Below are 17,375 nucleotides of genomic sequence, written 5' to 3' on the forward strand. Positions count from 1 at the left end.
TGTCCACCCACCTCACTGTAGACTGATCCAGCCCAGTACCCTGCAATTTAGTTGAGAGAATCTTGTGAGAAACAGAATCAAAATCTTTACTGAAGTCTAAGTAAATGACATTAACTTCATGTCCCTCATCCAGATGGTTAGTTACCTGGTCATAGAAGGACATCAGGTTTGTCAGGCATGATTTACCCTCAACAAGGCCATGCTGGTTACTTCTTAATACCCCACCAGTTACCAGCTTGTAATTGATGGTCCCCTTAACAAATTTTGCAAATTTTTTTCCCAGGACCAAAGTCAGACTGACTGGTTTGTAGTTTGCAGCATCATCCCGTTTCATTTTCTTGATAGCTACCATGTTGGCCCTTTTCCAGCCATCCAGGACCACTCCTGAGTTCTACGACTCTTTGAACAGCTTCGCCAGTGCCCCTGCTATAAGCTCAGCCAGTTATTTTCAGGGCTCTCGAATGCACGTCATTTGGCGCAGCAGACTTGAAAATGTCCAAGTGTTCTAAGAGATTCAGGACTGCTCAGGACTGATTTCATGTGGTCTGTTATCTTTCCCATATTCCGTGGGCCTCTGGACAGGTGAACAGCCCCCATTTGATTTCAGGAATATTTATGTGAAGTATGTATTAACTGCGGGCTGCCCCTCCATATTCAGTAGGGTTCCCACAGTGGAACCCGATTTTTTTTTTTTTTTTTTTTTTTTTTTTTCTTGCTCCCTATGTAGCTATAGAAGGAATTTTAGTTGTCCTTTATTTTGGTTGCTAGCTTGATATCCATGCCTGCCTTGACTGTCTCGAAAAGGATCCCATCCATCCTATACTTGATGCTGATGCCATGTGGCAGATGGTCATGGATGAGCAACTTGATGACTGCAAGAAAGAGAGAGAACAGAAATGGTGCAATCATGCAGCCCTGCTTGATGCCAAGTCGAATGGCAAAGGGCTGTGTAGTGGAGCCACTGCATAGGATAGAGGCATCCATCTGGTCATGAAGGAGTCTTAGGATGATGATAAATTTCCCTGGACAGCAACTTTGATAAGATTGTCCATAAAGCTTCGTGGTTAACAATGTTGAAGGGTTTGGTCAAATCAATAAAGCCATATCCTGGTGTTGTTCTTGGCATTTTTCCTGGATCTGCTGGGCTACAAAAATCATGTGCATGGTGCCTCTCAATGGTCTGAAGCCACATTGAGACTTGGGAAGTATTTCCTCAGCAAGAGGGAGCAGTCGGTTCATCAGAATTTGAGTTACATTGCTGGGAAGATTCTAAGGGAGGGCAATACTTCAGTAGTTTCCACAGTCAGCCTTATCTCCCTTTTAAAAAAAGATGGCAATACAGTATTGGCATTCCCTAGGTCAGTGTGAATTTCCTCAGTGTTCCAGATTTTAAGAAACAGTGTGTGGAGCTTATTGGTCATAAGTTCCCCACCAACTTCGAAGATCTCTGCTGGAATGCCATCAGGGCCAGATGCTTTGTTGTTCTTCATCTGTGTTATCACCTAGTGGACTTCAGAGGTTTGGAGACTGGCAAGTGCTTCCCTTACTGGATGCTGTGGGATGGATTTGATGGTTTCATTAATCATTGTTGATTCCCAGTTTAGGATCTCCTTGCAGCAATTTTTGATAGACTTATTGTCTTTGAGGCATGTACTGTTGTCTTCAAATCTAAGTGGGGTTAGTCTGCAAAAGCTTGGTCTGTACACAACCTTGATTACACTGAAGAAGCTCTGCATGTCATGAGTGTCAACAAATTGTTGGATTTCTTTCGCCTTCTCTTCCCACCATTTGTTTTTGATTTCTCATATTTTCCTCTGGGCTTGAACTTTAAGCCATCAGAAAGTTCCCTGCTTCTGACTGGATGTAGGATGGTTTTGCCAGTCACAAAAAGCTTTCCTTTTCTGATCAAGAAGGGCTTTGATCTCAGCATTTTTTTTCATCAAACCAGTCCTGATGGCATTGGGTGATAAAGCCAATTGATTCTATGCAAGCCTCAAGGATGGAGGATGGTCTTCTTTAGAACCCGCTAAACTTCCTCAACACAAGTGTTATCATTTTCAATCAATTTAGGTTGCTTTTGATGTTTCAGTACAACCCTAATGGACATGATTGATCTCACCAAGCAATGATCGTTCCAGCAGTAATCAGCTCCTCTCATAACACATGTAACATGAACATCTTTTAGATCATGCACTCTTATGATAACATAATTGAGGACGGGCCATTGTTTTGAGTGGAGGTGTTGCCCTGTTTTTTATACCTGTTGCATTGTCTTAAGATGGTGTTAGTAATGCCAAGATCATGCTCTGCCCGTTTACTGAGTAAAAGGATGCTATTGGAATTGGCCTTGCCTGCTCCTTCCTTTTCAACGATGCCCCTCCAGATAGTAAAGTTTTGGCCAAATCTTGCATTGAAATCTCCAAGGAGGATGATCTTATTCTCTTTTGGGATGATAGGATTTCATCAAGGTCAGCATAAAATTATTCTTCTTGTTTTTCTTCAGCAACGAGTGTTGGGGTGTATGCGCTGATGAAAGTATGCGCAAACAAATTGTTGGCAGAGGAGGTAGAAAGTGCCTGTTAATGTCAACAGGGAATACAGTCATTTGGCTGACAATCTGGTTCTTAATGATGAAACTAACTGTCGGAGATCAGAGCAGCAGGCCGGCAGCTGCTTTCTGACCCCCCCCACTGGAGCTGTAAAACTGTCGCCTCAACAGGCGGGTAGTGATGGGTGGGGTGAAATTAACCAGGCACAGAGAGAGAGAGAGAGAAGAGCTGGACCATCTGAAACTTGCTCTCTCTCTTGAAACTCATGATCAATGAACTGCCTGCCCCCAGAGGGAATCTCCACCTGCCTCTGGATGATACTCGTGAGTAAGCTACCTGAGATCTATCTAGATATCTAGCTTGCAGTAACTCAGATGTGTGATCAAAGGCTACCCAGCCATGCCACTTTGCCCTATGGGATTTCTCTGATATTGCTCTACCCTGTACCCTATTCCAAACCTACTCTTTGTAACCAATAAAGTTCTCCCGTGTACCTAGTGTGGGAGACTTATTGGGAGTGGGTCTAGATTATGCCTTGGGATCCCCTTGGTTCAGCTGGCTAAGGGAGACCAGTATTTATGCTTCAGACTGAGGGAAGCATCCCAAGTTCTTGAAGTGGGTTGAGTACCCTCAAGGGCTACTGGGCCTTTGTTTCTTAGGGGGCACAGAGCCTGGATCAGTCCAGACCCTGGGTGATGGCGGAGTTACCTCCAGGCAAGTGGGTGTGCTCCAGGAAGTGGGTCGGCCAGACGTGAGGCACCCCCAGGGAGGCACTTGGAGCCTGGAAGGTGGTCAGGCGCAGTGAGGTGGGTGGCTCAGTGCAGGAGCACCCCCTACTGACCCGCCACAGTGATAAGGTCAAAGGCGAGGTACTGGATAAAGAGCAGTCCAGCATAACATAAAGTTTTCAATGGTGGAGTAGGTGGATGAAAAAAGCATACTTCTCAATGGCTGTGAAGGTGGATGAAGGCTTCAGTGGAAGCGTAACTCAGTTGTCCTGGATATCTTTACCACTGGACATAGGCTTCTCCTCTGCCAAGATCCAGGTGATTGCCAGTGTAAAACCAATCATGCACAGGCTTCTCCCCCTAGACCCAGCATCAACCATAATGAGATGTTTCTGGTTAAATGGCATTTCTGTATATTAGAATACAACAACAGATAAGTATTAAACAGGATTAACTTGTGGCTGTTTCTATTGATGACAATTTATCACATCATGCACACAAGTACTTAAAATGAAAATGTCTTTTTTGAATACGTGAATTTCTGCAAATACAGAATTGAAAAATTATCATCAGAATAAATGTATTGCTCACTTCTAATCAGTTTTTAGTACTAGAAATGTGTTGTATTTGTTATATTCCAAGGTGTTAAATAAATTTCTATTATTTTAATTAGCCTGCCCCTGTGTCCCTAGGTCTTGTCTCATATTTATGTGCACATATTTGTACTGTGAATATAAAACTGCAAGAGGAAGGGGGCCTCATGGTATTGGTAGATTCTTTTTCTCTCTATTGTATAGCAATATCAAAAAGATATTCTATTATTTTCATTGTAACCTTATTTATATGAAAAGGACATGGCTGTAGAACTGCATCCTAGACACTAATCAAACAAAATAAATTGGTGTTAAGATTGTAGTATTACTTATTGCTATAGTTCCAGGTGGAATTTACTGTGAAGAAAAGCAATTGGTTTAATATCTGACAAAATGCAGCACTTAATTTGCTTTCCTCACAAGCTTCCTATAAACACAAGCTGGAGTAGACCAATAAGAAGCTATGATCCTGGAAAAATGTTAGTTTAGATATGCCACTTTCTCCCTCCCCAGTGTTGAATATCCTGTAAAAAAAAAAAACCAAAAACAAAACTGATGAGTGAAATCCTTGAATGAAAGTTTACAGGCAAAACCTTTAGATGAGATTGGGTAATGTACCAGGTGTGCATTCTGAGGATTTCTATCAGATCCTCATCTGTTCAGCCTTGCTGTAACCATCAATTTATTACTCCTGGATGTGTCTGTGTGTACAAGAGATAAGCATAGGAGACCTACCTTTTCCATTTTTTTTACAACAGAGAAAATATAGAAACAATTTATATCAGGTTAAAATTGCGTCTCATTTTTATGAAGCTATCTGAGAAGCAGCTGTTCTCTACAGACATCAAACCACCTTGATAAATGACTATCAAAATCTGAGACTGCCCCAAGACTGCATGGTTATTTTTAGCTGCTTCATTGCTATAGCAACATGCTATAACGAGGGAATGTGTTGCTACAGCGATGTAGCTGCAGTGTCACAGTTTGTGCCCTCCTACGCTATGTTGCATAGTGCATTGCTACAGCAATGTAGTGTCTTGTGTAGATGTGCCCAGTATGTCTGTATCCTAGATACAAAGGATCCATGTCCTAATTAATTTCCACTCATGACTGGAACCAGGTGTTCTTATCACAAGTCCTGGTGCCATCCCAAAATGTAGATGCAGATGGAACACAGGGCTTCCTGGTCTTTCTCCACTAAACTTCCTGCAACCCTGCAATGGGTCCCTACTGCCACCAGCACCAGGGGGAGCTCAAGGCTTCAGCTGCCAGCAACCAGCAGCCATCTTCAAAAGGCAGTTCTGCTTGCTGATCTTTGGCCAGCAACTTCCCTAGCCAGGAGCAGCATGTCCAGTGCAGGGACAGCACGTGGAAGCTCTCTCCTTGCCCACTCTGCCTCCCTGTGCTATGGCTGCTCCAGCCCCTGCCCCTAGCAGCAAAAGACCAGTGCCCTGGGCTCCTTCTGGCAGCTGTGCCAGCCCTGCTGGCCTACTATGTGAACTGCTGCCTGGTCCACAGCTGTCTGGGCCCACCTGGCTCCCCCCCATGCAGTGACTGCCTGCCTGGCTGAAGCACGCCATCCCAGGATCACTGCCATGCAGCTCCCACCAGCAGGGATACTGAAGAGGTGTTTCTGGATGCCACTGTCAGGGCCACTGTTGCCCTCCTGGGTCTCCAGCCCTGCTGCATTGGGCCCTCTATGCCAGCCAGGACTGGTGGTGGCGCATTGTCCAGGACACCTGGGATGACAAGCAGTGGCTGGAGGACTTCCACATGACCCAGGACACCTTCTGGGACCTTATGGAGCAGCTCTGGTCACACCTGGGGTAGCAGGACACAGGCATGCAGCCACCCCTTCCCGTAGACACCCACCTGGCCCAAGCTGGCCATGCCAACCAACCTGCAGTATATCAGCCACCTGTTTGGTGTGGGCAATGCCACCACTAGGGAGGCCATGATGGAGGTGTGCAGCACCTTCCAGGACATGCTGGCAGACGCCATGCTCCGTATGCATGACCTCCTGGTGGTAGTGGCAGGGCTCTGTGCCCTGGGTTCCCCCCAGTGCATAAGGGCCCTGGACAGGACCCACATCCCTGTCACCTGCCCACACCACAGGGACCAGCCCTACTACAGCTGCAGGGGATTTCACTCCATGGTGCTCCAGGCCATCATGGGCCACCATGAGGCCTTCACACAAGTGAGTGCTGGCTGGGCAGGCAGTGCCCATGATGCCCACATCTTCTGGAACTTCAGTCTGCTGGGCCTGGTGGAGAGAGGCTGCTTCACACTGGGGTTGCTGGACCTGCAGCTGGGTGCTGTGCCCATCCCATCCCTCCTCCTTGAGGGCCTCGCCTACCCACTTCTGCTGTGGCTGATATGGCCCTACACTGGCCACCTGGATCCCTGCCAGGCCCACTTCAATCACTTCTGGGGCTGGACCTGCAGTCTATTTGCGTACACCTTCGGGGCACTCCCACCCCAGATGGCCCACAAAGGACATCTGGATGTAGTTTAGTTTGCAGTGATGCATTGCAGTTGTCAGTTCACCCCCTGGCCGTGGGAGAGGTGGGCAGGCTCTGCAGAAGATAAGGATTGGGCCCCCTGCTGCTTCTGCTTTCAGTAGGTGTCTACTGAAGGCAAAGGTGGCAACAGGCCTGATCCTTTTTCGTTTTGTTTTGTTTTGGCAGAGCCCATTCACCTCTCTCACAGCAAGGGAGCAAGCTGTCAGCGGGCTGAGCGGCCCGAGCTGTGGGAGGCCCTGGTCCTTCCCTCCATGGTGGCAGCGTTTCCCTGGGCTGCCCAGGTGGGCTGCTAGTGGGCTGGGTGCTGCACCAGCTCAGAGGCAGCACCCGCCTGATCCAACTTTTCTCCAAACCCAAGCTAGCTGGAGCAGCACTTGGCCCACTGGGTGGCCCCGGGGGACTGCTACTGCCACAGAGGGAAGGACCAGGGCCCCCCACAACTTAGGGGCCACTTGGCCTGCCAGCAGCTCATACCCCAGCTGCGGGCAGGCTCCAACAATAACAAAAAAAGGATTGAGCCCCTAACTGTAACATGTTAGAAACATGGAAATGGGTTTCAATTAAAAACCCACTGTTTCAATTTAGGGGGCATAGAATGCAACTTTGGGGATTAAACCCCTGTCACATGTACAAGCACCCTTTATATCTACATCTGGACAAGGACCCTGGGCAAAAATAGAACAAGTGCATTGTTTTGTGTCATTCTTTTCTCATTGCTTATGCTTTTGTTTTGATAGAGAAAAGGCAAGCACATTAGCATAGGGCTATGTTGATGGTATGGGGGCTGCTGCCACTGCCAGTGCACCAGCAGCATGGAGCCAGTGTGGACGTGGCTCAGCTGTCAGGAGCTTCTCTGCTTCTAGTGCCCTGAATGATGGAAGCCCTGCTGCCAGTTTAGTGTCCACAATAAGATCAGCTAAGATCACCTCCTGTAGCCAATGTGGTTCTGCCTCTAGACCACTGGAATGTAGAAAGGGCTAAGTCTAGATTATTATAACATAGTTCAGTAGAAACCTGTCAAGAGCATATTGTGGCCAATGATAATATGAGTTTAACTGCTCACTTAGCAGAGTCAAGGGTAAATTCTTATATAATTAATGCCATTTATAACTGCTTTTTTCTGTGTAATATTACTGTGTAATTACCTTTAAATACTGCCACCCTCTATTTTTATAGAAAAAAAAGTGTGAAAATCTGAATGAAATTATGATCTTATGCTTGTTCTATTGGAATGGATTGGGTTTAAAGGATAAAATAGGAGAAAAACAATGTTTTTCCAGCTGGTTCAAGATCTGCTTTTTACACCTCTGGCATAGTTTTAAAACCACAAACCTGTATTGTTTAAAAACAAATCACTTAATTTGGTCTATTTGTTTAAAGAGGTTTCTTGTCTTGGCTAGGAGCCAGATTTTAATGCCAGCAGAGAGTTTCAAATATCAGCAGTATTCGTCAATCCCAAATAATTTCTTGTTGTTTCTGAAAAATCAGGTAGCCAACAGATAATGTATAAAAATTAAGGTCTATAGAATTTGGTGGGAAGTATATAGTGCATTTTTTCTCCTCAAAGGGTTCTTTCTGTTAATTTGTTTTGTTTTTATAAATTCAGAAATTGTACTTTATCAAATGTTGGCAGCCAAAGCTTTTCTATGAAAGTTGTTTATGGCTGCTGCTAATGTTGTATTTCTTTCTGTTTTTGGTGTTCCAAAGCCAAATTACTGTGACTAATGTACTACTGTAAAATTTTGTAGCCATCTACAGTACTGCTGTCTGCACGTGATATATGGTATCTTTTTAGTGAATTCTTTTTTTATGTTACACAAAAATGGCATTTCTGCTATATCAGTTTAGCATATGGTAAAACATTTCAGTGATATATTGTGGTGTTCCAAAAATACGTTAACTACTGTATATGGAAAAATGGCTATACCTATACTGATATTCCAAAACTTTATAGACAATTCCTAAGTGGGAAGTGTATACAGGTGGCTTTTAAGTCAAGAAGATGGATAAAAATGAGAAAAAGTTCTCGTAGGTCTAAAATAGATCTATGTGCATGGAACAGAATACCTTGTATTTTGGGATAAATTAATGCCTTTTCTGTTTATTTTTGCTAACATATTCTTTCAACTGCTACATTAAACCTACTTATTGCCTAATCCTTGTTGATACACTAAAAGAATAATAGAAATCCCTTTTAAAGTAGATGTGGGACAGTGCATTGTAAAATGATAAGCATCCTTTCTCCTTTGCCTTTTTTTCTCTTCCATTTTTTATTGTAAAGCTCAGCCCAAAAGTAATATATCATGGTCAGACAGTGGATATTTTACTAAGAGGATCTTTTTTATACCCATCATTGACACATTTAATTTATTAGGTTCAAAAATCCACAAGTAAATTTTTGCAGACTATAAAACATAGTTTTATCCAGTGAGCAACAAAGGTGGAAAAATTATGTTGTAATAAACATGGAAAGTGGTCTTCTATAGAGACTTTTTCATAAATTTATCTAGTCTGTTTGTATATGTAATTCAACTGTTTCTTGTTTTCAGACCGCAGAATGGATCTATGATCCTGTATAATAGGAAGAAGGTGAAATACAGGAAAGACGGATATTGCTGGAAAAAGAGGAAAGATGGAAAAACCACTAGAGAAGATCACATGAAACTGAAGGTTCAGGGAGTAGAGGTAGGAGAACAAAGGATTTGCTTTTGAGTGGAAGGAGAGACAAAGAGGAGTGCTTCCATGAATCATTTGTTCATGTATTTCTGTCAGTGCTTTGAAAACAGTCTTTATATTTGCTATTTTCTTACCCTAAAAACATCTCCGTATTACAGAATTTGGTAAAATCTGAAGGTAGTTCCACCTCCACATTGTATTGGTGATCTCAGGTTGTCATGAAGTTAAACGAGTGTATTGCTGAACATATCGAAGTGTTTCAACAAGGTGCTTGCTGTTCTATCTACAGCAAACACCAACAAAAGCAAACAAACATCTCCAGCATGGGTTGCTAAGCATTTGCAAATCTTCTTTTTGAGAAATGTGTAAGCCTCAGTATTTCACATATATATGATTAATATGTACATAGTATTTGGTGCTTGACGGTCAGAATTTCAAGAGGGGCACTATAACTTGCACTACCTAGCATGTGCTTATTAAGCACCTGATCTTGGTCCCAGAGGAGGCAGAGGAGAATAGGGCTCTTCTGCTGGATGAGCCCCTAATTTGAGATGTGTTCTAAAAGTAAGTTTCAGCACTGTGGTGGTTGCTACACTATTCAAAGGAGGTCTGATGCTAATGACTTCACCTGATGCTTATAAATTTCCTTCTGGAAGATGCATATTTTCTTTGTACTGTGTGACTGTTTGATTGTGCTTCCCCTTCCTGTATCTTGTGCCTGGGAAGGCAATTCCTGTGTATGAATATGCGTGAGAGGTATAGAGAAGTGTGGAGAAGGTACATTTAGTTAAATATGACTTTTCCCTAATTCTGCCTATTAAAAGATTCCCCCATTTACCTCAACAGTGATTCTCTCACTGGGTGCAACTACATGTTATGGTACATTAAATTTAGTATCTGTAATGTCTTTTTACTTTGTGCTTTGGGCCATAGTGAGAGAAAAAAATGTGTAATTGATTTATGAAGGCAGCCTTCAAGGAAGACTCTGGGACAAGTGACCAGTGAATTGATAAGTGTGTGTTTGCGCATGCATGTGTATGTATCCTTCTAGGAATATTATTCCTGAAGGAGGTCTTTTGAGTTTCAGAAATATATTTAGGTAAACTTGATTGATTTTTTTTTTTTTCTTGTTTATATGATGTATTGATTCTAAGAGGCCTGAACCTGCCTTCAGTGACTTGGGCATAACTCCTTCTTTAGTTGATAGTGGTGATTAACTGTGGATCAATTGAGTCCAGCATCTCCAAGCATATGCAACAACTGTAATTCTGCATTAACACCAGCCATGAGAGTAACAAAGATTCCTGTACCCCTCAAAAAACTGAGTCCCTCTTTATTCAAGAGAAGACTAGGTGGAGATGCAAGTTGTACAGCATCCTCTGATCAGATTCTTTTGGACCGAAGCATGGAAGTCAGGTGCTTTCTGCTGAGAATACTTTGGCCACAGATATACAGATCTATAGACTGTCAGGTCAAACAGCTCAGCTTTTAGCTGTCAGGTAAGGTCCTCACAGAATCCCAACCAGGTGTGGCTTTATAGACTAGAAACCACTCTCAGGGCAGCATTTGGAAATAATCTGGAAATCAGTGCAGTCTGCGGAGCATAGATGTAATGTGTTTCTTGCACTGTATACCTCTAAATGAGCTTAGCAGCTTTCTATGCTAAGAGGGGGCAGGTGTAATTCCAATGAGAGTGTTCCAGTGAGTCTGTACAGAGGTGTCAAAACCAAGAGAACTATGACAAAATGATTACAATTTTTTTTGCCATTAAGTAGGTGAAAAAAGGATGTTGACCAGTCAGCTATGTGGGCCCCTGGAATCATCAAATCATAATCCCACTCACCACACCTGGTGAAGTGCCGCTTCACAAAAGCTATTAAATGTGTGTGCTATTAAATATATGCAGGGGTTTAGGTTGTAGCTGTGCTGGTCTAAGGACATAGGCAGACAAGGTTCCTTGGGTGAATTTGATATCTTTTATTAGACCAACCCAAATAGTTGGAGAATAGTTATTAAGCAAGCTTTTGGGTTCAAAAACCCTTCGTCAGGCTAAGGAGGTTTCAGCAGTCCATTAAATATATGAGCATGGCAATCAGTGTAGTTGGGAATACTTGCATGCTTAAATTGGATGATTTGGGGTCCCTAACTAGCACCAACACTGTTTTATCCAGATTGAGCCTTAGCCAGCTTGCTCTCATCCAGACTCCAATCTAGGCCAGAATTTGAGAAAGCCAAAAGATTGTATCATCTGAGTCAGATAATACAGGCACAGCTGAGTATCTGCAGCCTGAGGATGACACTGCAACCCAAACTAGCTCACTGTCCCCTCCCACTTCAGTTTAGGCATGAGACCTATTCTAGTAATGACCACCTAATGGGGTATGTGGAAATAAAAACATAGGTGTGGAAGGGGCAATAGCCTGTTACTGCAGGCAACCTCATCACTTGAACTCTGTCATCAGTTTGTCAATCAGCATCTTCAGGCTGGTCAGATTTCTTGCCTCTGATACTCTTATTGAAAGGCTGTTCCTGAACCTTGCTTCCCTGATACCTAGAAATCTTCTAATTTCTAGACTGAATTTATCATATACATTTGTTTTTATACAAATGCTTCCCTTTTTCTTTTCTCATTCTCTTGGGCTTACCCTGCTAATATGCGTATAGATAGGGATCTACTGAAATTGCAATTTTGCAATTTTCACAGAAGCTGCGATTTCAGGCAGTCTTGGTGAAAAAGTGCGGGCCTCGGAAAAAAGCACAAAGTCACTGGGGGGTGGGTGGGTAGGAGCGGGACTGTAAGAACAGAAAAGAGTTGGGAGCCCTTGCATCCTGAAGCATGGGAGGAGGGAAAGCAGGGGAAGGAACAGGGAGAGGGAGCAAATTGGAGGCTGAGCCCCTGCTGTAGAATGGAGTCCAAGATTGGAGGTGGCAGCTCCACCCCGCCTCTTGCCTCCATTCTATTCCCTATCATTTCTGCATAACCCGACTGCCCTTCCATAGCCCTATTTTGGTAGTCTAAGCAGGAAAAGCTCTTCTCACTTGATCTTGCAAGGTAGTCTCTTCATTCTCCTGATGATCCTTGTAACCCTTCACTGCACTTATTTCAGTTTCAGTTCTCTTGAATTTTGGTGTCTAGTACTGCACACTAATTCCAGATGATGTCCTGTTCATAGATATCCTTCAGTGTTTGATATTGCTTTGCAGAATGAATTGTGGGGCATTTAAGACCACTTGAATTCAGTGAACTGATTACTACGGGTGTGCGAAGTGGGCCCTATTCTATTCAGATTCGGATTCGATGCTGGAAGATGCCATGGTTTATGTGTGTCCAGACCAAAAATCAAACACAAGACAAACTGGTTATCAGGAAAATTAACAGTAAAGGCTAATAGGTAAGGCACTGGAGCAATTTTGAATTGAACTGTAGAACACCTTTCAGTGACAATAAGACTTAGATCCCACACAAGAAGTCAATACCGATGTAACATATGATCTTTTTTCACCTGACAATATCACTGATGTAGCAACCACTGCAGATGTCTTTTAGACAAGGAAATCTAAAGCTTGCAGAGCTGTGCAAAGGAAAAAGAAGAACCAAAGCAAACACCACCTCCCCAGCAACACCGAAGAAAAAGGAAGCCACTAAAAAAATGTTTCTGAAATAGATTCCAGCCAGCAGGAGCAGCTGCTGAAGCAGCCAAAGCAGGGAATTTTGCTTTGGGGAGAGAGGGAGTTAAATGGGAGCCCAGCCATGGACACCTCTCTTCCTCTCCTCTGCACCTGTGCACCTCCTGTATCTGGAATTGTCCACTTTTTCCCACTAGCGTGCACAAGTGGTTCCCATCACTCCCTGTGCCATGTATCCTGAGAGGACTCTGCGGAGAGAAGCCAGCTGGAGAGTCCAGCTGGTGGGTGGGCAGGGATGACTGACCATTCGGAGAGCTTTTTCAGGCCCTTGCTGAGTAGTTGTTTGCTCCAGCTCTCACCTGACCCATTCCTCACATTTACTGCACCTCAGTTTACTCCTCACCTGCTGCTCTTAGTTCTTTCTCTCCTTTCCTACCCCGCTCACCTATTTTCTTTCTGTGCTCCCCTCCCTTTCCTTTTCTTTCCATGTAGCTGATTCTTTCCTAATGAAAGACAGCCAAAGTGTGAATGTCTTGTGGAGCTCACATTCTCCTTGCTGTCATTACAGTGTTCAATTCTGCTGATTGACACCCTTTCCAATACTTCTTGTCTGGTGCTCACCCTAGATTGAGTGGTCTAGTTTACAGGTATGCCATTAAATGACCTCAGCTTTGTGAGTCTTTGAGGCTGCCATTCCTGCTCCTTCTAGTACTTTCAGGAATGAGTAATCAGAGGTGTAGTCCTGTGGTTCTCAACTTTAGATTCAAGGCATCCCTTGAAAAATGCCAGCTCTCAGAGCTTTTAACTTTCACTCATTTTTTGATTATGGAAAAATAATAGAGTAATTCTTCTATGACAAAGAACTAAAAAAAGACCACATCAGGTCAGAAATGGTTTTGATACTTAGGGTTCCTGTTTGAAATCTCTGAGTTTATCATATGAATCATTTGCAGGTGTTTGCACACTTAACAGTGCTAATGATGTGTGGCACCCTTAAAAGGATCTTGAGGCACTCCAGAGTGACACAACACCCTGACAGAAAATTACTGGTGGAGTCAAACCAAGTTGGGAAAGTGAAGACCACTGCTACTCATTTGAATCCCATGCTTCTCCTCCACTTCCTCTTAGAGCAAACTGAGCTACCCTCTTCCTGTGGTTGGAAAAGCTGGCCCCGCCCATTGGTTTGTAGAATCATTTGCAAATCCTTTGCAGGGAGTGCTTAAATCGATGTGGTTTGTATCTTGTAATGGCTCTAGAAAACTCCTTGCTTCTGGGACAATCCCAGACCCATATTGCCTGGCCCAGCCACTGTAAACATCCTGGATCACTGCCCAACTAACCTGTGGTGCAATGAACCTGTGGTTCTCACTGTCCACTAGGTCATTATCGATCTGAATTCTGAACCATGTAGAGACTCTGTCTTCATTTTCTTGACCTCTAAGTGTTATTCAGAGAGAATTTAAATATTTTTGAAGTTTTTGATTAACTACTAGATTAACACACGACACCTTTTGATATTTCAGGAATGAAGTTGCAGTTTTATGTTTCAGATCTCATTATAATTGGAAGTGATGTTCTTTATTTGGACATTTAGGCAACATATAAAAAAGATGCTTCTAAAGTTGGAATGATATTGTAGTTACCACATTAGGGATTAACAGGGCATGAAATAACTGTCTGCCTTGTGGCACTGCCAGATCATTTCAGCTCTGCTTGCAGCCAGAAGATAAATAGGTATCATACTTATAGCTGATAGAAAAATACTTACAAAGAAGCCAGCCAAGAACATTTATAACATCCAAATCTAGTTTTGAAAAGTGGCAAAAAAGAGAAGCAAGTTGGTTACTTAAATTACTGACCAGCCATATTATAAAAAGGAATTTAGGCTCTAGATATTTTATTATGACTTACTTCTTGAGTGCCATCAACATGCTTGGTACTCTGCAAATTTCAGCTTTATGAAGGGGAAAGAATACTGAAGAATTTATAATAAACTTGTTAATCTCTTCTCTTGTATGTCAGGCTGATGCTGAATGATAATTTAATGAGATCCTTCCAAAAACCATTTTCTAGGTTAACTTAATTGCTTGCTATATATTGCTTTCTTGGTTAATGTGACACAGGCCTTCAGAAGATCCTGGGTAAACCAGCAATGAAAATTTCTTTTGGTCTTTCCCTAAATGTGTCACTTTCTAGAGTCTATTCAGCATCTCATATCCATAGTTCTTCTTTAACTTCTAATTAGTTAGGCTCCCTGGTGATATGTTCCTAATCAATTCATATAATTAAAATATTAACTAATAAATAACAGTAAGCACTGTGTTGAAATAACAGTAACACAATTCCAGACTGACAATGCTCTGGATGTACAGATGATTTGTTCAGTTAATGTATTTGCCTCCTTGTGCATGAATCTCTGTCTATAAGTGGCACGTATACCTAAATGCATAGTAGATTCTTGATAAAATGAATATGGTCATACATTCATAGTCATTCAGGAAGGAGCCTCCCAATAAATGGTAATTCTTCTGTCCTGAATATGTGAATAAGACCAAGGACAGAAAGGAAAAATGGGGAAAAGGAGAGGCAGAAAAGGATGCTGTAAATAGAGAGACTGCTACAGCATTCAAGAGAACAGTTTCTTCAGTTTCTGAATCATTGTGGAAATCCTGGGAAGATACTCTTCTGTTACATGGCCTTCCTGTATAGTTCTATGAATTCTAGAAATATGGAGCTGCAATTATTGGACCCATAAGCCTCAAATTTACAAATATATCAATAGTGGAGGGAGATGACTTGTTCAAGATTTGGAAAGGGATCATGCTTAGGGGAAACAGGATGAAATTAAGATAGGAAAAAATTGGACTGAATGGCCCTGATTCAAGAAAATGTGTGTGGTCATGTCAGACTTGTTCAGCAACATAATTAAATATGTGAGTATCCCCATCCTTATTAAGCAATGCCCTTAAAGATTTGCTTAAATACTGTTGGCTTCTAAGAAACTGGCAGATAAGTGTTTTATTTGGGGTTTTGCTAAATAGAGATTATTGTAATCAGGCCAGAATCCAGTCCCAGTCAAAAGGTCAGGGCAAGTCATTCCCAGACAAGTGCCACCTGCAGCAAGGCCAGAGCAGTGCCCTGGTCCCATCTGGGCTTAGTGAAGCAATCAGGGCAGCCAGTCCCCAAAGCCACAGGCAGCAGGCTCTGCCCACTCTAGCCCTTAAGAGCCAGGCCCAGCTGCAGTCTCCTTGTCCACGTAAAGGAGAAAGTTCTTGCTTCTGACCTTCTTTGCACTTCCTTCCTGGTCTTCTGGTTTTGACTTCTGGCTCTGACTCCAGCTTTCTACACTGGTAAGACCATTGGCATTCCTTGATTCCAGTTCCCTGCTCGTGATTTGGGTGTGACCTTCATTTCTGGCTTTGACTTTTGATCCTAGTTAATCTTCAGCTTACCCAGTCTCTAGCTTTGGTTCCGGACTCCAGCTTGTCCTGACTTTGGCTTTGACTTCTAAATACAGTTATGACACTGCACCCTCCAGGCCCTGGCTCCCTGTGGAGCCAACCTGGACTACACCCACAGTTTGGGTAACTAACCTAGGTGAGAGCACCCATGCCCTGGTGCTTGACAGTGACTCATGGTAGAGATCAATGAGCTGTGGTAGAGATTGTCCATAAATTGAGGGATTGCCAACTGAGGCCATGTGTAGATGAAATGGGGGCATGTGTGCACAACACTTTAAAGCAGGTTAAATGCTTTTGACCACTTTAATGGTGTTGGTGTTTGCATGTGTTGGTGGCGTATTGTGCAGTAATTCCAGCCACTGTAGCAAATTCAGTGGCAAAATGCACCTTAAATGACTTGGGGTGCAGCAAACTAAAACTTCTCCAAGGAGTTTTAGTTTGTTGCCTTACAGCCGTGGACCAAAGCACTGGGCTCCGTGCAGCTCAGGGGCTCTGCAGGACGCCCATGCAGGCAGCCTGGCAGCAGCCTGGGAAGACAGGCTCTGCCTAAGGGGAAAAAAAAAGTGGCAGGCCTGATCTTTTTCCACCCCCCCGCCTCCCATAGCCTGTCTGCCTACATGAGCTGGATGAGGGCCCTGTGCTTTCTTCTGTAGCTGTGGTGCCTCCTGGGACTACCCAAGCTGGGTACCTGTGGGCAGGTACCGCCTCGGGGGGGGTGCTGCCGCGGAGGGAAGCACCAGCACCCCCCTGTAGCCCAGAGACTGCTCTGCCCACTGGCAGCTTGCCCTGCCCTCCCCTCCCCGCTGCTGGAGAAGCAGGTAAATTCAGGTGTGTACATGGCATGGGGGTTTCAAGGGCCCTAAATTGAAGCGGTGTTTTTAAAACCCACTGCTTCAGTTTAGGGCCCCCGTTTTGTTTGCACATGCGCATGCCCAAAGACAATGCTTAACATGCTTGGTACTCTGCAAATTGAGTATATTAAATGACCTCCTGAGGTCCCCTCCAGACATTCTTTTCTATAATTGAATTGTCTCAGCTTTGGCTAGGCTTGAGGGACAGTTCCTAAGGATAGCACTCTAGCTGTCTTGGCCTGAAAACCCCTTTAAAATCCTGCCCTCTCCAGAGAAAGTGGAGAAGACTGGTCCTCATAAACCTCCAATCACTCAATCATTCTAGAATGCTCCCATGCACATGGGAGCCATGCTTGATATTGGTATAT

At 43.5% G+C, this 17,375-nt stretch overlaps 1 protein-coding gene across 1 annotated transcript in view; it reads left to right on the forward strand.

The window, feature by feature from the left end:
• Positions 1 to 17,375, forward strand: part of CAMTA1 (calmodulin binding transcription activator 1) — a 1,290,304-nt gene that overhangs the window by 516,072 nt on the left and 756,857 nt on the right. Inside the window, exon 4 of the mRNA XM_059716189.1 lies at positions 8,942 to 9,077. Coding sequence (XP_059572172.1) covers positions 8,942 to 9,077 — 136 coding nt within the window. The remainder of the gene's footprint in view (positions 1 to 8,941; positions 9,078 to 17,375) is intronic.

The sequence above is a fragment of the Alligator mississippiensis genome, chromosome 13, assembly GCF_030867095.1.
Source record: "Alligator mississippiensis isolate rAllMis1 chromosome 13, rAllMis1, whole genome shotgun sequence".
Lineage (NCBI taxonomy): Eukaryota > Metazoa > Chordata > Crocodylia > Alligatoridae > Alligator > Alligator mississippiensis.